At 41.9% G+C, this 23971-nt stretch overlaps 2 protein-coding genes across 4 annotated transcripts in view; both read right to left on the bottom strand.

The window, feature by feature from the left end:
- Window positions 1–492: 492 nt before the first annotated feature.
- Window positions 493–9704, bottom strand: LOC135522874 (cytochrome c oxidase subunit 4 isoform 1, mitochondrial). Of its 2 annotated transcripts, XM_064949526.1 has the most exons (6): window positions 9601–9704; window positions 8568–8661; window positions 7739–7906; window positions 5803–5934; window positions 697–864; window positions 493–623 (listed from the first exon to the last, which is right to left on the bottom strand). In XM_064949526.1, exons 2-5 carry the CDS (start codon window positions 8659–8661, stop codon window positions 731–733), a joined length of 528 nt encoding a protein of 175 aa, XP_064805598.1. In that variant the 5' UTR covers window positions 9601–9704; the 3' UTR covers window positions 493–623; window positions 697–730. The 2 variants fall into 2 exon arrangements, with proteins under 2 accessions (XP_064805598.1, XP_064805597.1); XM_064949525.1 differs by having other exon boundaries at window positions 493–864.
- Window positions 9705–13453: 3749 nt separating this feature from the next.
- prkag2a (protein kinase, AMP-activated, gamma 2 non-catalytic subunit a) overlaps window positions 13454–23971 on the bottom strand; it is a 126496-nt gene continuing 115978 nt past the window's right edge. For both annotated transcript variants that reach the window (XM_064949522.1, XM_064949523.1), the window contains 8 exons: window positions 22057–22102; window positions 21883–21937; window positions 19545–19671; window positions 17828–17993; window positions 16448–16485; window positions 16178–16324; window positions 15936–16029; window positions 13454–14885 (listed from right to left, as the gene is read on the bottom strand). In XM_064949522.1, coding sequence (XP_064805594.1) covers window positions 14821–14885; window positions 15936–16029; window positions 16178–16324; window positions 16448–16485; window positions 17828–17993; window positions 19545–19671; window positions 21883–21937; window positions 22057–22102 — 738 coding nt within the window. In that variant the 3' untranslated portion in view covers window positions 13454–14820. The remainder of the gene's footprint in view (window positions 14886–15935; window positions 16030–16177; window positions 16325–16447; window positions 16486–17827; window positions 17994–19544; window positions 19672–21882; window positions 21938–22056; window positions 22103–23971) is intronic.

The following is a 23971-nucleotide window of genomic DNA, read 5'->3' as shown; positions in this document are numbered from 1 at the left end:
CCCACAGGATTTAACCCCGTCCTCAGAATTCTAGTGTGGGAGCTACATCCTGCCAAGAACTTGGGAATTAATTTAATTTGAGTCCAGAGCTATCACTGTTAAGAAGAAACTGTATGTAACACTTGAGCTACATAGAAGAAAGAGAATTTAAAATCATGTGGAAAAAATAAATTGTGTTTTTTTTAGTTAGCAGTTTCGCTTGCAGGGTAGTTAGTTGTGTGGATAGCAAGATAATTGCTGGCATCGAGGCGTTTTTTGCTAATTTTTCAGGCATCAAAAATGATGACGGTCGCAGAATTTAAGACTGTGTTTAATTTCAGGGTTGGAACTGAATGTGGCGAACACGAGTATGTTTAGTTTAGCTTTTTCAGAGACAAAAAGGAATGCAATTCCAGAAACATGTGCTTAAAAACTCAGAAATGTTGCAGCAGCTTATCATCAGTTCCACAGATTTTGCAAGATGAACAAAATCTGACCTTTAATTAAAGGAAATTGGTCACAGTATGTTTATTTGGTTTATAGAATGAAATCATCATAAAATAAGAATAGATGTTCAGCCCTGAAAGTGAGAGCAATGTTACTGAGGCACTTAAAAGGATAGTTCACTCGAAATACAAATGAACATGATTTCCCACTTACCTTTAACGACAACCAAGGGAACTGGTAAAATCATGTTCATTTGTATTTAGAGTGAACTAACGTGACAAAAATGGCTCATATACACAAGTTCCTATTTCCACTGCTTCTTCACGTAGTCCCAGTGATAGGCGAACCCACCAACGGGGTTTATCCTCATGTCAATCATTCTCTGGGTCTGCTTCTCCACCCATTCATCAGACAGAGTGTGAGGAACCTCGCCAAACACTGAGAAAGAGAGAATGAGAGAAAGGGAGAGAGAGAAAAAAGTAGAGAGAAAGGGAGAGGGAAGGGGAGAGAGAAAGACATGACTGTTGCATTAGGCAATGTCAGTCTCAAGAGATAAAACGTGACTGTCTCCACACAATAGCAAAACTGTGTTGCAAGATGTTTTTGTGGATCATACAAGGACACAGAATGGGTAAACATCATTTATAAGAATCAATTGTTTGTTTCAAGAATCTTCCAGGACACTCTTCTTGTAAAAACATTGTCTCAGTGAGGCAAACAGTTTGGGCCTGTTTCCTGGACTGAGATTAAGCCTAGTCCAGGGCAAAACAACTGGCATCAATGGAGGTTCTCCACTTTTTAGCCGAGGACTAGTATTATTAAACTGTATCCTGGAAAACCGGTCCACAGTCAGGTGTTTTGTGTTGTCTTCCTCAGTGCATTGGATGAGACATTGCATGATACCAAAAAGGCATTAGGGCCTGAGTTTCGTGAGAAACCATTCATATCACTTTCCACAGATATATAGTCATCTTGAGGTAGTTCGTCTTGAGTGTCAGGCCATGTACACCAGTCCGTGCATAAGCAGAAGTGAACTCAGCTTCACTCGAGCTGAAGTAATTAATCTATTATTTTAGGTTCGATATTAAAAGCACTTATGTTTTGAGTCTGCATGCATGAAGCTATGAAGTCATTCTGCTGAAATGATTTTACAGAAGGTGCAAGGTGGTTCAACCATGAACCATGACAATTTGACCAACTCAATGATCACATTCGCCTTAAAGGGGATTGTTATTTCTACCTCAAACAAATGTTCATTCCATTCAGTTACTAACTAACGGACACTCACTCATCTACAAGACAGTTAACTTCACACATTAAATAATGGCATAAACAAATGTAAAACAGTTGATCGTACAAAATCCCTCTTGATCGCCCCCCCCCAGTCTAGTGTTAATATAATATAATAATATATCCCATTTAGCAGACGCTTTTGTCCAAAGCGACTTACAAGTCGGCTGGGGCCACTACTTTTACATATGGGTGGTCCCAGCGGGAATCGAAGCTTGCCATGCTCTACCGACTGAGCCACACTTACTGCCACTACACTGGAGGAAAAAGGGAAGGTAGTAATTAATCATGGCACCAGAGCGTACAGCAGACAGAAAAGTGCCAAATGCCCTTCTGTCACGTTATCTTCAGTAGTAGAGTGATTACACAATAAATAAATGAGTGCTAGTGAATTCCAGGGGCAGCATATTGTCTGAGAGTGAGCCCAGAGAGAGTGCAAAACATACAGCCAACAGTTGGTTAGCAAGCTAGCCTGACTAAACTCAGAAAACTGAAAAGGGTTCTTTGGCTGTCCACATAGGAGAACCCTTTGAAGAACCCTTGTTGGTTCCAGGTAGAACCCTTTAAGAACCAAAAAGAAACCAAAAATAATTTTACCTGGAACCAAAAGGGCTATGGGGACAGCTGAAGAACCCTTTTGGGACCCTTTTTTCTAAGAGTGTAGCATCAACCAACAGTTAGCTAGCCCTAGCCTACGTAGCATTAAACAACAGTTAGCAAGCCTTTACCTACCTAGCAACAACCAACAGTTAACTAGCCCTAGCCTGCCAAGTGTAACAGTATCATTTTAGACCGTCCCCTCGCCCATACCCGGGCGCGAACTAGGGACCCTCTGCACACATCAACAACTGACACGAAGCATCGTTACCCATCGCTCCACCGCTAACTAAGCTAGCGTTTCACATCCGTTACACAAGCATCAACCGACAGTAAGCAAGCCTTAGCCTACCTTGTATCAACCAACAGTTAGTTAGCCCTAGTCTACGTAGCATTAAGCAACAGTTAGCTAGTCCTAGCCTACCTAGCATCAAACAAGTTAGTTCGCCCTAGCCTACCTACAGTAGTATCAAACTTTTATCACATTTGTCTATAGAGGACAGGTGTAGTGGAGAAATTAAGTGTGAAATGAATAGATTATTATGTTATGAAACAGATGAACCCTATCAACTGTTAACAATGCTACTGTAAATCACAGGAGGTTGGTGGCACCGTAACTGGCCAGAACGGGCTTGTGGTAAGGACTGGAGCAGAATCAGTGGAATGGTATCAAACACATTGGTTTCCAGGTGTTTGATGCCATTCCATTTGCTCTGTTCCGGCAAAGGGGAGCTGTCCACCCCTCAGCAGCTTACTGTGCTGTAAATACACCACACAGTGAGGAGGGTACTACTGTCATGTGCCAACTGAGAAGTAAAGCACCTATACCCAATTTCAACCTTCAATATTCCAATGCCTAGAGAGCTACTCTAACATCACAACGCTCCAATATCAAAACCAACCTTTGTGACAAAGTGATGCTATTGCGCTGAGGCACTCAAAGGCACACAAAACCATCAACTACAAGGAATACCAAACATTCTTTAAGGGAGCATTCCCAAAATGGGATTTCTGTGGGAACGGTGAAAGCCACTTGTGTGTCGGAATGTTCCAGAGGAGGGCGGGAGTGAACCTGTATCCTGAGGGGAAGAGAGAGATTGGGAAAATCACCCTTGATCTTTATCCGCTTTCTTAGAAGAGTAGCGAGTGGTAAAGTCTATCCAGGAAGCAACTATTTTTTTCTCTAATTAGGTGGAGGGAGCCCCCTCAGCGTTGCATGCACCCTGCTTTTCAAGTCCCAACCTGAACTCCAAACTAAGGGAAATACCCCATCCTTAACTGAATTGGCTTCCCGTCTGTCTGTGGGTCTCCCTCTTTTTGTCTCTCTCTCTGTCCGTGTATCAGTCTCTTAATTCCTCTTTCCTTTCAATTCCCTTTATCTCATTTGCTCATTGACACACTTCACGTCAACCTATTTTTCTTTTGCACTCTCCCTTTTCTTTCCTTTCTCCTTATTTCACTTGCCCTTTGTCTCCCTTGCTTTGCTTCTAAATTCTTCTCTTTCCCTCTCCCTACCTTTGTTCCTCACTCTTGTCCCATGTGTCTCTCTCTCTCTGTTCTCTGCCTCTTTCTCTGTGTTGTGGTCCTATTCATTTCCAGACTGGCTTTCTCCTGATATAGCATTTTACTTCCTCCCTGAACGCTATGGGGTTTCTCAAGGAGGAGATGGAGAGAAAGAGAGGGAATTTGTGCCAACAGATAGACACACGCACAACCTTGAAACTAGACCAGGTGCTCATCACCATCATTGTTAACAGGGTGTGTCTAGGGGGATTCCTCAACTGAAGCCCTGGCTCAAACACCAGAGTGTGTTGTGTTCTGTGTTCTCTCTCTCTCTCTCTCTCGCTGCAGGTGAAGAGGCTGTGTCTACTGCAAGTCTGACACTGTGAATCTGAGATCTGCACTACAGTAGGCTAATAGAATACCAGAGTTGACCATTTTCTTCCTGGTTGACTGAATATATACTTATTTAGTAATCCCTGATATAAAGTATAACATTTTGGATTTCAGCCAAGCCATAATATATGTTATTTTTTTTCTTTAGCACATGGCCTATCGGTCTATAATAAAATATATATATATATATATTTTGTGATACAATGCTAATGTTATGATAATTAAATCAGAATCACTTGTACCGAGACCATTCTCTGTAACAACCCAACACTGCACCAAACTGTCTAGTGAAGTAACGTCTAGTAACACTTAGCTTAAACCCGTTCCATTTCCTCTGCATTATTTCCACAGTGTGAAATGTATAAAATGACAGAAATCAGCCGTATGCAATCTAACCAGGCCTTACTCTTTAGCTAGCTGACCATTAAACCAGGTCTAAGTAAAGTCAGTTGGCATAATCTGATATCAGTTATTATTATTCATGCTTATCATGTTATGTCATCATAATGAAAGCAGAAAGACAATTGATAATACATTAATAAAATAAGACTGGTCTAGAAATACAACAATACAGCATTGAGTGTGTATTACAGGGACACTCAAGTGAGTCTACCTTTAAAGGCCCAGTGCAGTCACAATTCTGTGCCCTGTGTTTCATATCATATTATAAAATGTGTGGATCAAACCCTGAATGCTGATTGGCTGAAAGCCGTGGTATACCAGACCGTACACCACAGGTATGACAAAACATTATATTTTTTATTGTTCTAATTACGTTGGTAACCAGTTTATAATAGCAATAAGGCACCTTAGATGTTTGTGGTATATGGCCAATATACCAGAGTTAATGGCTGTGTCCTAGCACTCCACGTTGCATCGTACATAAGAACAGCCCTTAGCCGTGGTATATTGGCAATATACCACAGCCCTTCAGGCCTTATTACTTAATTGTACAACAGCTGATAAACTTTTAATCAGTGATATTTCCTGATAGTTACTGGTTGAAAATACAATATACACAAGACCTTCTAATCAGCAGGATTGCATAGGCAGGAGTGTCGGCTTTCCATAGTGACATCACCATGCGGTAAATTGGTTAATAGACCAACAACAAAGAGCGTTACAAACCTCTCTGCCAATAACAGGTTTCCACTCTGCACTTAGACCACTCCCAGACAGTCCGAGCTAAATAAATTATTATTTTTTGCTAAAAAGCTACTTTTGACCATTTTAATGGAAATCTATTACAATACAGCTTTTTTGTTTTTTAAATCTATTACAGTACAGCTTTTATTTTTTTAAATCTATTACAGTGCATCTTTTTTGTTTTTTTAATCTATTACAGTACAGTTTTTTTGTTTTTTTAATCTATTACAGTACAGCTTTTTTGTTTTTTTTAAATCTATTACAGTAAGGTACTTAATTGTAACAAAGGAATTATTTGATATTGATAAATTATTTGACTTTGATATAAAAAATATAAAAAACAACTACAATGGACTTTTAACTGGCCTAGGTTCAGCTTTCCCGATCCACTCTTTACCCACTATATAACAACAACTGAAATAATGACAAAGTGACAGAGAGACCCACCAAAGATCCTCTGCCACCAGACCAGCATGCCAGAGAAGCCCAGGAAGATGAAGACCCCTCCCAGTACCGTCTTCCACTCACTGGAGCCTCTCCTCATCTCAGGGTAGGTCAGCTCATGGGTCAGACGGTACACTGTCAGACAACAGGAGGGATGGAGGGAGGGGGGGACATGAAGAGAGAACAAGAGAGACAGACAAAGAGAGAAAGTTCATCAGGATTGCATATCAACGTTGAAATATTTATTTGTAACTATCTGATTGAAAATGAAGAGGGTTTGATGCATTATGTAATTCAAAGTATTTCTTTGCATAATTGCTTGATCCAAATCATATTTTATCTTGGCCAGGTCGCAGTTGCAAATGAGAACTTGTTCTCAACTAGCCTACCTGGTTAAATAAAGGTGAAATGAAAAAATAAAAATAAAAAATATTTAATTCTGATCAAAATTCAGGAGTCACTGTCTTCATTGTGAGAAGACAATATCTCCTTTGATTACAATATTATATGCAATATTATTGTAGCTTATTATCAAACTGGTAAATAATATCTCTGAGTTGCCATCTCATATGGGCAGCCTAGAATCTGTTCAGAACAATGCACCATGAGAAATAACTCTTGCATAAAGTGAGTTTATATTGCCACCTTGTGTTTGAACTACACATTGTCAATACTCAAGTGATGTTCATGCAGATTCAACAGTAACAGTGATCATTCACCTATTTATGAATGTTAGTGGTCAGTTTTACACCTTCACACATAACGTCCTAATCCTACGAAAAAAATACAATTCCAAATCTAATCAAACTAATGTGGTCATAAAACAAGATAGGAAAATAGCACCACGTTTATACTGCATTAGAAAATTCCAACGTTAAACGCTCAGACTGAATCTATTGAGAGCTGTATCAATTGACAGCTGAATTTATTGAGAGCTGAATCTACTGAGAGTTGAATCTATTGAGAGCTAAATCTATTGAGAGCTGAATTTATTGAGATGAATCTATTGACGGCTGAATCTATTGACGGCTGAATCTATTGACGGCTGAATCTATTGAGATGAATCTATTGACGGCTGAATCTATTGACAGCTGAATCTATTGAGAGATGAATCTATTTACAGCTGAATCTATTGACAGCTTAATCTATTGACAGCTGAATCTATTGAGAGATGAATCTATTGACAGCTGAATCTATTTAGAGCTTAATCTATTGACGGCTGAATCTATTGAATTTATTGACGGCTGAATCTATTAACAGCTGCATCTATTGAGAGATGAATCTATTGACAGCTGAATCTATTGAGAGCTTAATCTATTGACAGCTGAATCTATTGAGAGATTAATCTATTGACAGCTGAATCTATTGAGAGATGAATCTATTGACAGCTGAATATATTGACGGCTGAATCTATTCTACCTTTGAAGCACTTCCAGAATATGTTTTTCAAAACATTATTCCTACCCATTCACTTGCTATAAATCCAGTGTAGCCCTGTACACCATACTGTAGGTGTGTCTCTGAACTAAAGATGCACTATTACCCAGTGAGGGATTCAAAAGAACTGTATACAGCCCTTTCCAACATAAAGGGAGAGCTTTCTTATCATGTACCAAACACCTGGGTGCCAAAGTCCATCATTGTATTGCATGAGGAAATGTGATTGTAATTTGTATTTGACACTGTCAAACATTTAGAAATAGTTCAATTCCTTCGTCTTTGTTTTCATATGAATGGATATTTGTTGACCCACCGAGGTCATTTTCATTAGGCACCAAACGGGAAGCAAACTAACTGAAACAGGGGGTAACTACCTGGACTTGCCCAACAAGAAACTGCAATTGTCATTTTCCATTACAAAACAATTTAAAACAGTTTCTGTTGTGTGCCCCGATGAACATAATCCAGTTTTGAATGTGATTTGATCACTAGGATTTACATGCAATTTTCTCCTCCTTGGTGAGCTTGGTCCAGGGTCCCTTCTCCTTCTCCTTGAGCTGCCTCTGCTCTGAGTTGAGGTTCCTAACGAATGGAACGTCAGAGAGAGGAGTGTCTAGGCGGTTGTTGTACTGTGGCACTGAGGGGTCAAGCACATCAGGGCTCATATCTATATATTCGGACACAAAAACAGAGACAGACAGTGACATCAATGGTGTTTGGTAAACTGATTGGAAACGGTCTTTATTTGTAATGTTTGTGATATAATGTATTTCAAAGATTCAATCAAATTTAGCCTACGTTAACTCACACAGGACAGTCAATGATGTTATCACTCCCTCTACTGGCAGAATAGTGCGTAGTCCAGCGCCATACAGCACTCCCAATGACCTTGTGACATGGTTGGCGCAAAGACCAGACCTTGTGGAATGTGATATCCATAGTGTGTGCCTTAACTGTCTGAGTGGCTCCAAAGCAAGTGGCACTTGACAGCTTAATCATTATACTATGCCAATCTTGTCTGAAGCACAATTTGCGCGGATTGACAGTTTAATCATTATCCTATGCCAGTCTTGTCCTAAACTCAATTTGCGAGAACACCCTTGTATTTACCAATTTCCACCCTGCTTATATCATAAAAACCAAACACTGTTTTAAAATGTGGCCAATGTGCATTGTGTAGCGGTTTAGGCAAGCGCGTGTAAAAGTATAAACGCGCGTATTTACAAAGGTATTTGCTTAGGGGTAACCTATCAAATCAGACCTCGGGAGATTACCACTCTCTAATGTAGCCTAAACTGTGGGACATGAGATTTATAGGAAGAGTTTACCTTTTCCATGAGCAGCCTGCACGCTGCTGGTAGATGAAAGTGGTCTCCAAAACCCGCTCTTCAGCCCGCGCACGAGTGCTCGAGAGGTCAACATCTGGACAGATACAAAGCTATGGTAAAATCACTTTATACAAAGCAGTTGCAGTTATGGTAGGACATTTTAATCTTAACAGTTGCATAAAATACATAAACTTTGTTTCCACGTACGGTATTAATTTGGGGTGAAATGGTAAAATATTCAAATATAATTTTGAAGTTGATGTGGACGTTGTCAAAATCACATTATGGATGGATTTCCTAAATGAATGTTTCCGATGCAACACCAATTGAGCGCATATACAGTATTTGGGTCTGTTGAGTAAATCAATACACTATATGCAGTAAACGACAGCAGAAGTTTATTCGAAAATAGCGTCCAGCCGACTGTGCCTCGTATTGAGCAGGTGTCGGGAAAACGAAAGAATGCTGCTAACTCGAGTGTGAATGTGTGCGCACTGACTGTCACGTAGTGCTTTGGGTGCTAAGGAGTTGCTACATTTACAACAAGGGGGCGCATGCATGAGATACTGTATGATGTTTTATTGTCAATTCTGCAAACCAAAAGGCATTTTATTGTGCATTTGCACGTCTTATAATGCCAGACATTTGCCCAATAGCCTACGATAAATCATCTATAACAAAAAGAGCCAACAATCTCCTATGTTAGAATAATTTTGCTGACAATAAAATAGCCTATGCATTCAAAAACGACTTCACACGCTTGCACTTGTAATTGATAAAAATCTATTCATAGCGACAAACAATTCGTAGGCTACATTTAATTAATTAATGAATCAAGGTAGCCAATAAATCCAACTATTTGGGTTTTAAGACAAAGAACAAAATATTATCCAAGTATTACAGGTGGTCTATAGGTATAGAAATATCTGAATGTTGCACACTTGTTGCGTAAACGTGTGTGTACATACAGATCCTGTGGCATGAATAACAATATAGAAGGCTTTATAATAATCATCATTTCTAAAATAATTACCTTTAAATAGGGATTTTATTCAGCTCTCTCGTCTGTCCGAAGTGCCTACGTGCTATCTCTATGGGAGTGTATGGACAATTTATAATGTCTATGTAGAGTTTTTAGTCAGGTGTCCCTCACTATCAGTAGAAACAACCAATGAGATGCTTTCAGGAAGCGCTCCAACTGAGGTTATTCTACTTTATTCCAAGCGTGAAGCGCCTGCCGTGTGACAGTCACTTGAACCATACCAGGATTGTGTCTACGTGAGGTTGATCAGAATCACATTCCAATAGCTCATATCAATAGGCTGTGTACTGCAAAGTATATATATTGTACTTTTAGCACATATCATAGGCTAATACGCAAACATCTGTGCTTGTAAAGACAGCGCGCGCTCACAAACCACTTTCGGAAGTGATACTTCCTGCACATTTATCTCACGCTTTCATTTTGAATTTGTTCAAAATAACTTTCTTAAAATTGATTTGCCATACAGAACTGCCATACAGAATTCAATAACTGAATTATCTGTTATTGATAAGAACCATTTTGCCAATCAGCTTGGCCAATATGCGCTCCAATCACCATGGATATTTTCATTGCAACTAACATTGAAATTAGGCTGTGTTTAAAGTGGAGCAGTAAGCAAATAATAGGCTTACTTTGTTTTCAGTGGCACTTAATAGCATTAACCCATCTTGTATTCTAGTAGCTTATTAATTTACATACATAGGCATAGCCTGACCTTTCTCCTGCTTGTATTATTCTCCCGCTCTTTTAAATGTCTCTGGGTTTCCTTTTTATTGCGTTCAGGGCAGATAAATGTTTGAATGGTCAGGCAGATTTGAAAACCCATCCATTTCCCTGCCCCCAGTTTTTCAAAAGTTATATCGGATTTCAGCAATCAGATAGGATTAAATGTAACAATTGGGTTTTGCAAAACTGAAAAATGTGTTTCTGATCCTCCAGATAGGGATTCAGATTGGTCCTTTTCAAAGGTGATTAGGATAGTATTGATCCCACTGGAATGGTGGATTCGGGGTGGAATTAGGATGGTGAATGGCACTACAAACAAGAAATGTCAATATACCTAAGGTGAGTGACAAGGTTTAAAAAAACGTTCTTACATCTGACAACCAAAGCTTCATTATGTTAAATTGACAGCAGAAGGCTGTAGATGGGCTCAGTTGTTATAATGTGTCAAATACAGTGGAGAGAACAAGTATTTGATAACCTGCAAACTCAGCAGTGTTTCCTACTTACAAAGCATGTAGGTCTGTAATTTTTATCATATATACACTTCAACTGTGAGAGATTGAATCTAAAACAAAAATCCAGAAAATCACATTTGTATGATGTTTAAGTAATTCATTTGCATTTTATTGCATGACATAAGTATTTGATACATCAGAAAAGCAGAACTTAATATTTGGTACAGAAACTTTTGTTTGCAATTACAGAGATCACACGTTTCCTGTAGTTCTTGACCAGGTTTGCACACACTGCAGCAGGGATTTTGGCCCACTCCTCCATACAGACCTTCTCCAGATCCTTCAGGTTTCGGGGCTGTCGCTGGGCAATATGGACTTTCAGCTCCCTCCAAAGATTTTCTATTGGGTTCAGGTCTGGAGACTGGCCAGGCCACTCCAGGACCTTGAGATGCTTCTTACGGAGCCACTCCTTAGTTGCCCTGGCTGTGTGTTTCGGGTCGTGGTCATGCTGGAAGACCCAGCCACGACCCATCTTCAATGCTCTTACTGAGGGAAGGAGGTTGTTGGCCAAGATCTCGCGATACATGGCTCCATCCATCCTACCCTCAATACAGTGCAGTCATCCTGTCCCCTTTGCAGAAAAGCTTCCCCAAAGAATAATGTTTCCACCTCCATGCCTCACAGTTGGGATGGTGTTCTTGGGGTTGTACTCATCCTTCTTCCTCCAAACACAGCAAGTGGAGTTTAGACCTAAAAGCTCTATTTTTGTCTCATCAGACCATATGACCTTCTCCCATTCCTCCTCTGGATCATCCAGATGGTCATTGGCAAATTTCAGACGGGCCTGGACATGCGCTGGCTTAAGCAGTGTGACCTTGCGTGCGCTGCAGGATTTTAATCCATGACGGCGTAGTGTGTTACTAATGGTTTTCTTTGAGACTGTGGTCCCAGCTCTCTTCAGGTTGACCAGGTCCTGCCGTGTAGTTCTTGGCTGATCCCTCACCTTCCTCATGATCATTGATGCCCCACGAGGTGAGATCTTGCATGGATCCCCAGACCGAGGGTGATTGACCATCATTTTGAACTTCTTCCATTTTCTAATAATTGCGCCAACAGTTGTTGCCTTCTCACCAAGCTGCTTGCCCATTGGCCTGTAGCCCATCCCAGCCTTGCACAGGTCTACAATTTTACCCCTGATGTCCTTACACAGCTCTCTGGTCCTGGCCATTGTGGAGAGGTTGGAGTCTGTTTGATTGAGTGTGTGGACAGGTGTCTTTTATACAGGTAACGAGTTCAAACAGGTGCAGTTAATACAGGTAATGAGTGGAGAACAGGAGGGATTCTAAAAGAAAAACTAACAGGCCTGTGAGAGCCAGAATTCTTACTGGTTGGTAGGTGATCAAATACTTGTCATGCAATAAAATGCAATTACTTAAAAATCATGTGATTTTCTGCATTTTTGTTTTAGATTCCGTCTCTCACAGTTGAAGTGTACCTATGATAAAAATTACAGACCTCTACATGCTTTGTAAGTTGGAAACATTCAGAATCGGCAGTGTATCAAATACTTGTTCTCCCCACTGTAAATGTGTGTACTTAAGTGATATGCAGGCTCTTACCTTTATATAGTTTACGCATCTGTTTCCTTTTGCCTTAAGACTTACTTTGGTTACCTCATGGATATTCAGTCTGAAAAAAGTCTGCTTAAAAAAGCAGAAAGTAAAAATTATATATACACTCTTTTTTGCAGAATTGATGGTTTGGTCGCTTGTATTTTCAATCTCCCGAGGCATTGAACTTGATGCACAATATGGAAACAATAGCCAAGTTTAACCCAACAGTCAACTGAGGCGAGTTCTTGCAATCAGCTGGAAGGGTTTGTGGAATATGCCAGCTGATCGCATGGGACAATATTCTGTCTGTGGTTCGGCTTTGCTATATTTTGGAAGTGTTTTTTTGTGTGCAAAAAAATATATAACAGACCCTCGACTGAAGGTCAGGTCGAGAATGCTTTCCTGTGGATATTTTGTCTCAGATTACATCCAACATTGGGCCAAAATCAGCAGACAACAAGTAAAGTAATTTGAAATTAAGTACATTCAACTTTCTGACTTGTAAAGGGACTGTTCTGTTCTGTAAAGGGAAATTCTTACAAAGCCTGTTTCCCTCAGTGTAGCAGTAGTAGCATAACCTGTCCAGTAGATAGCAAGTTGTAGACCTGTTTAAAACACTGAAAATACCACAGTATCAAAATCAAAGAATGTGTATCTAGATCAAAATATTCCAGATTATTTTTTTGAAAATAAAGTTGAAATATAAAACAGCTAAATGGATCTGATCCTGGATTGCAAAAAAGGATTACAGAATCCAGAATTATTTTTATAGCAACTGGGCTCTGATCTGGATCTTCTCTTGGTTTGTGGCAGGTAGCCTAGCGGTTAAGAGTATTGGGCCAGTAACCAAAAGGTTTCTGGTTCAAATCCCTGAGCCGAACAGGTAAAACAATCTGTTGATGTGTCCTTGAGCCAAGGCACCTAAACCAAATTGCTCCTGTAAATTGCTAGAGATCAATGTGTCATTTGCACAATTGTGCCACTAGGTGGTGTCATAATACTTCAATTAAATACCACAATCATACACACAAGACAAAAAGATTTCAGTAGTATGTTTTTACTTTTTTTTAAACAGCAAAAGAAAAACTTAAATAACAGAAACATGTATTATGTGGCACTCATGACACATCTGTTCATTTTCAATAGATAAACCACTCATCTGAGACGATCAACAATATAACTTCAAAATCTGAATGACAAGAAAATGATCAGTAAATATTACAAAAAGAACATGATCTTACAATATTGACTAAAGAGAAAAATATAACTGTCCTTTCTCTGGCACTTAAAGTTTCCTCAGTACAAAAGGTTTCTCTATATTTCCAGTATGATCGATACAGAGTACAAGATGTATCTTGCATGCCTCTAAGTAACTGGAGAAATGTAAATACATATTGGATATATTGTATATAGGCAGCTGCTGCTTCTTCTTGAATTGCATTGAGCAACAAAGTCGTCATACCATCACCTCTTTCGCTCTCTTTCAAAAATACTTTTAAAAAACTCTCGAAAGGCACCAATGACGTTAAAGACAGGACAGCAAGCTCCGCCCACTGTCACAGGGACATCATAAGTAGCAGGGGGAATGGGTGTAGTTTTCAGAGAGCCACCGACATCCCTTGTTTCCATTCACAAAACCTTGTGCAAATAAAGAAAAAAACAACTCAATACTCTTTCCCTGAAGGAGAGCAGACACGATTATGATTCAAATGGAAAATAACCTGCAACTAAAAGCAAGCTTATAATAACTCAAACCACCTCGAGGGCTTCTGATAGGCTAGCTGGAATACTAGCCATGTTGCTAATACCTTTCCACTCATGTCAAGTCTAAATGAGGGCCAAGGGGGTAGGGGTTATTTCTGGAACATCCAGGGGGTAAAAGTAGAGGGGAGTGATGATGCACAATATTGAGGGGGGAGAAGAGGAGGCACCACCGCCAAACCCTCTAGTAAAATAATCCCAGGTTGGTTAGCCAGTCAGTCAGTGACCACATCTCCCCTATCACAGCAAATTACCCATCAGGGCCCTGGTTACCCAGAGGGTCACTTTGACTGTACCACCCATCCCACCAGTCCGATCCAACCCTTTTCTCAGCCCAGACAATGCTGCATCAGTCTGGGGGTTCAACTTCCATCAGTCTTCCGAGTCAACTTCCTCTCACAGCAATGTCCCGTGTCACGGCAGGTCAGTCACACACAGCACATACGCCGCCTTTCCCTCAGCATCTTTTGGTCCAGCTTCAGTCTACCTTCACTACTGCCTCAGTCTTTGCCACGGCTTCAGCGTTCTCCATCTCAGTCTCAACTTCAGACTTAACCCCCACTACCTCCTCCTCGGTCTCAGCTTCAGTTTCCAGCCCCGACTACCTCATTCTCGGTCTCAGCTTCAGTTTCCAGCCCCGACTACCTGTGCCTCTACCAATGTTTCTGGTGGTCTGCCTCTGCTTTTGATTGTGCTTGGCTGCTCTTCCTGCCGATGCCTGGAGAGAGAAAGTGCGAGAAGAGTTTGGTTGGTATGGAAGCGTCTCAGAGACTCTTGCTCATGCAGCTGCATTCAGAGATGTGGAAATGACCTGTTAGCAGTGGAAATCTATTTTTGTTGTTCTCATTAAGTGTAATTAGCTGCATACCCATTCAAACATAAGTCTTGGGTTTCCTGATTAGAAAAGATACCCTAAATTAAGCATGAGGCAAAATCTATTTGTCCATAAATGGCACAAATCGCATCGTGTCTCTAATCAAGTAAAAATATTTGTGATTCAATTATTGCTGTTGCTCAGTAGAGGCCACCTAGTGGTTTGTTGGTGCAATATCTGTGTGTGTTCTTATATTAAAAAAAAAAGTCTTATCCTCAGAAATGTGAGGTTTTTGCATTTCTGTTTTAAGACTTAACATTCACCACACTTCCTCAAGTGCCAGGCAAGCTCAATCAAGCAAAGCTGATTATTTTAAAGACAATTACTATTTAAACCAATGTTGGATGGTTATCGCATGGGGAGTTGTTGACATGTAGAAATGAGAGAGCCTGTCTGATGGAAACGAGGAATGGGGAGGTGGAAACAAAGGGAATGGGGAGGTGGAAACAAGGAATGGGGAGGTGGAAACGAGGAAAGGGGAGGTGGAAACGAGGAATGGGGAGGTGGAAACGAGGAATGGGGAGGTGGAAACGAGGAATGGGGAGGTGGAAACGAGGAGAGAAAGAGGAAAGAGGGAAAGAGGAGAGAAAGAGGAAAGAGGGAAAGAGGAGAGAAAGAGGAAAGAGGGAAAGAGGAGAGATGATGAGGGGAAGTAGTAGAGAAGCAATCCATCAGGGAGGAGATAGAGAGGAGAGGGTGGGGCATGAACACATGTAGTGTCAGGATAAATAGAGGGGCCTGCTCCTCATTATTAGCCTTCATGACATGGCACACACACACACACGTCTATTGTTGGGGGTGAGAGGTGATGGGAGCCAGTCCCATTGTGGGGGGTGGAGACAGAACAGGGCAAGGTGGCGGGGGGGGGTTAGGAGGAACGCTGGGCGTTTATACCTGCAGGGGTGAGCACCAGGGCCTGCAGGATGTCCGACAGGGAAACGATGCCCACGATGTGGGCGTTGTCGCCCACCACCACCAGCCTGTGGACCTGGAGACGAGAGAGGGGAGAAAGAGGGAAGAGGAGTGGGGAAGAAGAAGAGGATTTAATGGAAATGGGAGAGAAAAAAAAGATGTTATTAGCTATCATGTCAGACTGACAGGAGAGGGTTCAGGTCAGGTGTGTGTCTCAATCTCACCTCTGCTTTGACTATTCTGTCCACGATGGTCTCCAGTGTCTCGAGCCGGTTGCACTTCATCACGCCCTCAAAGTACTGCGAGCGATGCCTCAGAGCCTGGGTCACCGTGATGTCCAGGTTGTTGTAGGTCTTCTCAGCAGCAAGGTTCTACACACAGCAAAGACAAACAACTAGTTGGTGCATCTTGGAATGTTCACCGTACACTAACAACAAGTTAGTAATATTCCTAAAAGGGTGCTCCATGAAGTGTTAACTAAAGGGATTACTTACAATGACATCAAACTTGGAATAAATATCCACGACTTTCCCTGAAAAGAGCAAAACCAAAGAAATTCAGAATCCAACTTCACATATAGTCTGACACACACACACCTGACTCGTCCACCACTGGCAGAGACATACAGTCTGACACACACACACCTGACTCGTCCACCACTGGCAGAGACAGTCTGACACACACACCTTACTCGTCCACCACTGGCAGAGACATATAGTCTGACACCACTGGCAGAGACAGTCTGACACACACACACCTTACGTCCACCACTGGCAGAGACATACAGTCTGACACACACACACCTGACTCGTCCACCATTGGCAGAGACATACAGTCTGACACACACACACACCTTACTCGTCCACCACTGGCAGAGACATACAGTCTAACACACACACCTGACTCGTCCACCACTGGCAGAGACAGTCTGACACACACACCTTACTCGTCCACCACTGGCAGAGACATACAGTCTGACACACACACACCTGACTCGTCCACCACTGGCAGAGACATACAGTCTGACACACACACACCTGACTCGTCCACCACTGGCAGAGACATACAGTCTAACACACACACACACCTGACTCGTCCACCACTGGCAGAGACATACAGTCTGACACACACACACCTGACTCGTCCACCACTGGCATACAGTCTGACACACACACCTGACTCGTCCACCACTGGCAGAGACATACAGTCTAACACACACACACCTGACTCGTCCACCACTGGCCTCTGACATACACACCTAGTCCACCATTGGCAGAGACATACAGTCTGACACACACACACCTGACTCGTCCACCACTGGCAGAGACATACAGTCTGACACACACACACCTGACTCGTCCACCACTGGCAGAGACATACAGTCTGACACACACACCTGACTCGTCCACCATTGGCAGAGACATACAGTCTGACACACACACCTGACTCGTCCACCATTGGCAGAGACATACAGTCTGACACACACATACCTGACTCGTCCACCACTGGCAGAGACATACAGTCTGACACACACACACACACCTGACTCGTCCACCACTGGCAGAGACATACAGTCTGACACACACCTGACTCGTCCACCACTGGCAGAGACATGTAGTCTGACACATACCTGACTCGTCCACCACTGGCAGAGACATGTAGTCTGACACATACCTGACTCGTCCACCACTGGCAGAGACATACAGTCTGACACACACATACCTGACTCGTCCACCACTGGCAGAGACATACAGTCTGACACACACACACACACACACACCTGACTCGTCCACCACTGGCAGAGACAGTCTGACACACACACACCTGACTCGTCCACCACTGGCAGAGACATATAGTCTGACACACACACACACCTGACTCGTCCACCACTGGCAGTGCGGACACCCTCCGGACCACAAAGATGTTCAGGGCCTTGATGATGGGTGTGTCGGGGTGGATGAAGGCGATGTTGTGGTAGGTGCCGATGGTCAGCTCCTCCAGGGTCTGCTTCATAAAGGCAGGCTTTGGCATCTCACACACCTGGGATATCAAATCAAAGTTTATTTGTCACGTGCGACGAATACAACAGATGTAAACCTTACAGTGAAATGCTTACTCACAGGCTCAAACCAGTAGTGCGAAAGGTGTGTGTGTGTGGTGTGTGTGTGTGTGTGTGTGGGCAAGTAAAGAAATGAAACAGTAAAACAGACATATATTCAGAAGAGAGATGTGGGGGGGGATGTTAGAAAACAGACTGAAACCTTGTAGAAGTACCTAGACATGGCCAATGAGAAACACCCAATTTTGTTTTCTGTTTAGAAATGTTGCAAAAGTTTGTTGCGAGCCCTAATGAGGACATTTGAGTATCAACTAAACTGGTTTCATCTCCATTTGGCCGTCTAATGTAGTGTCAGCTCTGACTTTCTAGCAGTGTACATGTCCCACTTGATATTGTCCATGTTGGTCTGTCTGTCCTTCTCATATAACTAATGAAAGTGTACTTTTTCCAATCCCCTCATTTTCTCTCTGTCCGTCTATCTGTCCGTGTGTGCAGTCACCTATGGTCTATCATTTCGTCTAGCCCAGGACAGACTGATGTCCTTTGGTCAAGTGAGTTCATGTTTCCAAACTTCTTTCCTGCTGTCTATTTCATTATGCAGAGGTGGTTTACATTTCACTCTCACTTCTACACGTAAGACACCTTATATTTAGACAATGCTGCTTCTCTAGCCGGCAGAATGCGACAGTACCTACCTGTTAACACGGTCAATTCAGGAAATCTAACACAATGGAATATAGTTCACAGGAATTCAAGGAATCCTCATTGGACTCCAACTCCCAAATTCATCTCCTGAATGAATGGATTTGAAACGGGTGAACTACAATGTATAGTCACCATATTCTCTCCTCTAGACTGGTGAGCGGGAATCGAACCCACGACGCTTGGCGTTGCAAGCGCCATGCTCTAGACTGAGCAGATTCTCTCCTCTAGACTGGTGAGGTTAAATCAGATAATTAAACCTCTACTGAATCAGGACAGCTCTCTAGGCTCTGTTGCCATCCTTTCATCACCCTGCTTTTCTGTTTCCCTTTTGTCAGATGGGGCGGCAGGTAGCCTAGCGGTTGCGAGCATTGGTCCATCAATCGAAAGGTCACTGTTTTGAATCCCAGAGCAGTCTAGGTGTAACATCTGTCGATGTGCCCTTGAGCAAGGCACTCAACCCTAATTGATCATGTAAGTCGCTCCGGATAAGAGTGTCTGATAAATGACTAAAATGTCATCTTTAATTCCATGGAGATCCAACAGGGGGCAGCATGCTCTTACATTCCAATCCACTGTTTGCTTACATAAGAGCCCATGCTTCATCAGTCCACTGTTTGCTTACATAAGAGAGCCCATGCTTCCTCAATCCACTGTTTGCTTACATAAGAGAGCCCATGCTTCATCAATCCACTGTTTGCTTACATAAGAGAGCCCATGCTTCATCAATCTGCTGTTTGCTTACATAAGAGAGCCCATGCTTCATCAATCTACTGTTTGCTTACATAAGAGAGCCCATGCTTCATCAATCCAGTGCTAGGCCTACTTACAAAGAGCTGGAGGAACTTGAGGATTCTCTTGTGTGTGAGGATATAAAGTGCGTTTCCGCTGACTGGGTCGATAACGGGCAGCCGGTGGATCTTGTTCTTGATGAGCGAGTATACTGCGTCAAATATACTGAGAGGGGGGGGGTAAGATAGAAGATCAAGTTAAAATAACAGACAACTTGTTGCCAATAAAGCACTAGAGACAGAGGTTGTTGATACATTGACTCTTCATCAATCAATAGTCTCCATCTCTAAAACAGCACATGCTATGGTGGAGTCTTCTACAAAGGAACAGGTTCAAAGTCCAAGTTACCTTTAAGTGCCATCATTCATCCTACTTAGTCAATCTGTTTGATGTTAAGAGCATAGAACAATAACAGTGAGTGTGCTGCAAGAGAGCTCTTCTATTGAATTAAAGTGATAGTGAATAGTTGAGAAAAAGCACACAGAGTATACAAAACATTAAGAACAGCTCTTTCCATGACAGACTGGTCAGGTGACTCAAGGTGAAAGCTATGATCCCTTATTGATGTCACCTGTTAAATCAGTGTAGATGAAGGGGAGGAGAAAGGTTAAAATTATTTTTCATCCTTGACAGATTGTGTGTGTGCCATTCAGAAGGTGAATGGGAAAGAAAATATTTAAGTTCCTTTGAATGGGGTATAGTAGTAGGTGCCAGGCACACGGTTTGAGTGTGTCAAGAACTGCAACGCTGCAGGGTTTTTCACGCTCAACATTTTCCCGTGTGTATCAAAGAATGGTCCACCACCCAAAGGACATCCAGCCAACTTGACAACTGTGGGAAGTATGTGTCAACATGGGCGAGCATCCCTGTGGAACACTTGACACGTTGTAGTTCATGCCCCAAAGAATTGAGGCTGTTCGGAGTGCCAAAGGGGGCACAACTCAATATTAGGAAGATGTTCCTAATGTTTGGTACACTGAGTGTATATCCTGAAGGTCTGACCATAAAACTAAACTATGGTGAGTTTTCAGAAAGCCTCATAGCTAACTTAGCACATTATTTCTCCGAACAACCCTGGCAGATAGCCATGAGAGTGTAACAACTCTAAAACCGATGTTTGACGGCCAATCTCCATGGAATCAAAGATGACATTTTAGTCATTTTGCACCAGATCTTATTTAGGGGCTTCATAGCAAAGGGGGTGAATACACATGCACACACCACTTTCCTGTTTGTTAGCATTTTTTGATACAAGTACATTTTTTCTTCACTTTACCAATTTGGACTATTTTGTGCATGTCCAATACATGAAATCCAAATTAAAAATACATTTAAAATGACAGGTTGTAATGCAACAAAATAGGAAAAACACCAAGGGGAATGAAAACTTTTGCAAGGCACTGTGTCTTTCAGAGGGTTTGGGTTCAAAGCAAAGGTCACATTTTGGCTGGCAATTTACCAATAAAGTGAGCATATTCTTGATTTAGTAAAGAGCTGAAGCAAATTGACCAGATGTGCGCACACAAAGCATCCATGTGTGTTAAACCAGAAACCATACAGGAAGTCATCAGAAACAAGGGACTATCCGGGATGGCCCAACAGTCAGTCTGTTTATCTCTCCCTTAAAACAAATACACTAGAGTACATAATCAGAAAACCTGGCCATGAAGACAGCTGAATCAGTCACTAAGCAATTAAATGACGCTGGTGTTCTACCAAAAGGAGCCAGAAAATGCCCATAACCAAACCAGAGACTTGAGTTGATTAACCTGGGATGATGGAGAAGTTGAGTAGTATTTTAAGCAAAGTTATTTTTTGTTTTTTTTTCAAATGAAAGCGTCTGGCCAATACGTCTTTTCACAAAATGGACCTTGAATTATTCAGAGTGAGGAAAATAAACTATGCTGCCAATCAAAAGAACATGGACAAGGGTGCAGAAATACAAGGGGAAAGTACCAGACTTCCCAGGGGAAATGTAGGGAATGGACAACAAATATAAAACTCCACATGGGAGAGTATTGACAGTAAATTACTCTACCTATAAATTCAAGTGGAGTGAGACTTATTTACTGTGTTTATGACCATATAATTGTATTTATATGTGGGGTGGGAATTAGATTCAACATTTTAATTCTCCATCAACTATGAGATGATTATAGATTGTTCGTATAAACAGACTGATTCAACCTAGAGGAAGCTCCTCTACGTAATAATGAACAAAGAGCTCTGAATGGGTCGCACACTGTAAGTCAATCATGAATGGATCATTATCCTGTTCATGGTCTGCAGTTTCATTTCCCTCCATCATAACTGTTATTTAAACAACATAAAATAAAGACAAATAGGAAATGCAGGTGTCAGGCATAACAGGCTTACCTTGCATCAGGTGATATGTTCACTAACGGCTTAAAGGTTTCTTGTAGGTAGAGCTCTTCAAAAAAACAACATCATCAAACTACAAAATAAATTGCTTTATTATTTGTTGAACTGATAAAAATGTTGGTTTTGAAAAGGTAAAGTTGCTGTAAAATAGCTGGAAAGTCCCCATACCTCTCCACGTTTCAATTTTATGCTCCTCCAGCTCATATATTTGTACCTAAAATAGAGAGAACATTCAACAATTAGTGATATTTAACATTCATGCCATGATTTGAACGTGGCAGACATTACATTTGCAAAATTTTATTTTGTAAAAAGAAGAGTGATAGAAATAGCAACTTAATGACACAAAAATATATAAAATCACAGCAATTCTCTCTGGAGGAGAAAAACAAAACTACATGTAAGTGCTGGCATCATGAAAAATCGAACCGGTTCCCTAGAGGGTCTCAATCAGGTCCACGTCAGCCTTCTCCAACATAAGACCGTTATGAGAACCGCTGCTAATAAATAACCACAGCACGAGGAAAGGACAGAGTAGTAGGTCCTCGAATTCATAACAAAAACAGGCCATTTCTACAGCACCCACGGCTACATTGAGCTCATTATCATGAACAGCTGGGGACGTGCCATTTCCTGGGTCATGTGTGTTGAAGGACTGGGCACGTGCCATTTCCTGGGTCATGTGTGTTGAAGGACTGGGCACGTGCCATTTCCTGGGTCATGTGTGTTGAAGGACTGGGGACGTGCCATTTCCTGGGTCATGTGTGTTGAAGGACTGGGGACGTGCCATTTCCTGGGTCATGTGTGTTGAAGGACTGGGGACGTGCCATTTCCTGGGTCATGTGTGTTGAAGGACTGGGGACGTGCCATTTCCTGGGTCATGTGTGTTGAAGGACTGGGGACGTGCCATTTCCTGGGTCATGTGTGTTGAAGGACTGGGGACGTGCCATTTCCTGGGTCATGTGTGTTGAAGGACTGGGGACGTGCCATTTCCTGGGTCATGTGTGTTGAAGGACTGGGGACGTGCCATTTCCTGGGACGTGCCATTTCCTGGGTCATGTGTGTTGAAGGACTGGGGACGTGCCATTTCCTGGGTCATGTGTGTTGAAGGACTGGGGACGTGCCATTTCCTGGGTCATGTGTGTTGAAGGACCTTTTTTCCCTGTAGAGTGGTTGCAGTGTTTCCCCTATACACAGTAAGCACCACCGCTGCTAAAACAATGATAATGTAGTGGTATGCCCCAGAAAGGACCCCCCCCCCCCGATAATACAAAAGCAAACATCTGAGGCCTTTTCCAGTTTCCTGTAAACAGAAGCTACATCAATCATTAAAATTACTGATCCAGGAGTAAGTGAGTGAGTGTTGGATAAAAATCCAAGGTTTTTTGGCTAGCCCACTCATCATAGTTGCTCTTCCTTTAGTTTGGACTGACTAAGGTTGCAAAATACAAGTATCGTTCTGTAATGTCAAAGTTTTACAGAAATCCCAGCTGAATGATTCCAGATTTGCAGCATATTGAATCTTCCAACTGGGATCTCTGAAAAACCTGTGAATTTGGGGAAAGTGACCAGAACTTGGCAACCATATCTCAACCATAACTCTTGAGATTAGCGGTACAGACTCCAGTTCTGCATGACTATACAGGAGCCTGATATGGAAGGATTAGCCAACGCTTTCACTGCACTGGTGGTTCTCTAGACGATGGATTAACTCTAACAGGCATTAGGGTAACAACAAACTATGTCTGTCTCCTGACCTAATACATACCTGTGTGTATTTGGGCCAGTGGAAATCCCAAGAGGGCTAGCCTCACTAGCTTGGCTCTCTATGATGGGTGTAGCATACAGGTGACTACTCGGGTAACAATGGGACACCGTAACTCACCACTGACAACACTTCCACTGAGTCAAATGAGATTATGATTGAGGTTTTTAAATTTTCAAATGTTTGGCCATATACCACAATCCCGAGGTGCCTTATTGCTATTATAAACTGGTTACCAATGTAATTAGAGCAGTACAAATAAATGTATTGTCATACCCGTGGTATGCAAGTATAACAGAACCTCTTTGGCAGGCGAAA

Source organism: Oncorhynchus masou, chromosome 30 (assembly GCF_036934945.1).
Source record: "Oncorhynchus masou masou isolate Uvic2021 chromosome 30, UVic_Omas_1.1, whole genome shotgun sequence".
Taxonomy (NCBI): Eukaryota; Metazoa; Chordata; class Actinopteri; order Salmoniformes; family Salmonidae; genus Oncorhynchus; species Oncorhynchus masou.
This window is presented reverse-complemented; position numbering and strand designations above follow the sequence as displayed.

What these genes read in the sequence shown, in the direction of transcription:
- LOC135522874 (XM_064949525.1), bottom strand. Translation starts at nt 8,661, where the DNA reads ATGTTGACCTCTCGAGCACTCGTGCGCGGGCTGAAGAGCGGGTTTTGG. An exon ending in GCAGGCTGCTCATGGAAAAG is followed by an intron (nt 7,907 to 8,567) that starts GTAAACTCTTCC and finishes CCGAATATATAG; the next exon opens with ATATGAGCCCTGATGTGCTT. An exon ending in CTGGTGGCAGAGGATCTTTG is followed by an intron (nt 865 to 5,802) that starts GTGGGTCTCTCT and finishes TCTCTTTCTCAG; the next exon opens with TGTTTGGCGAGGTTCCTCAC.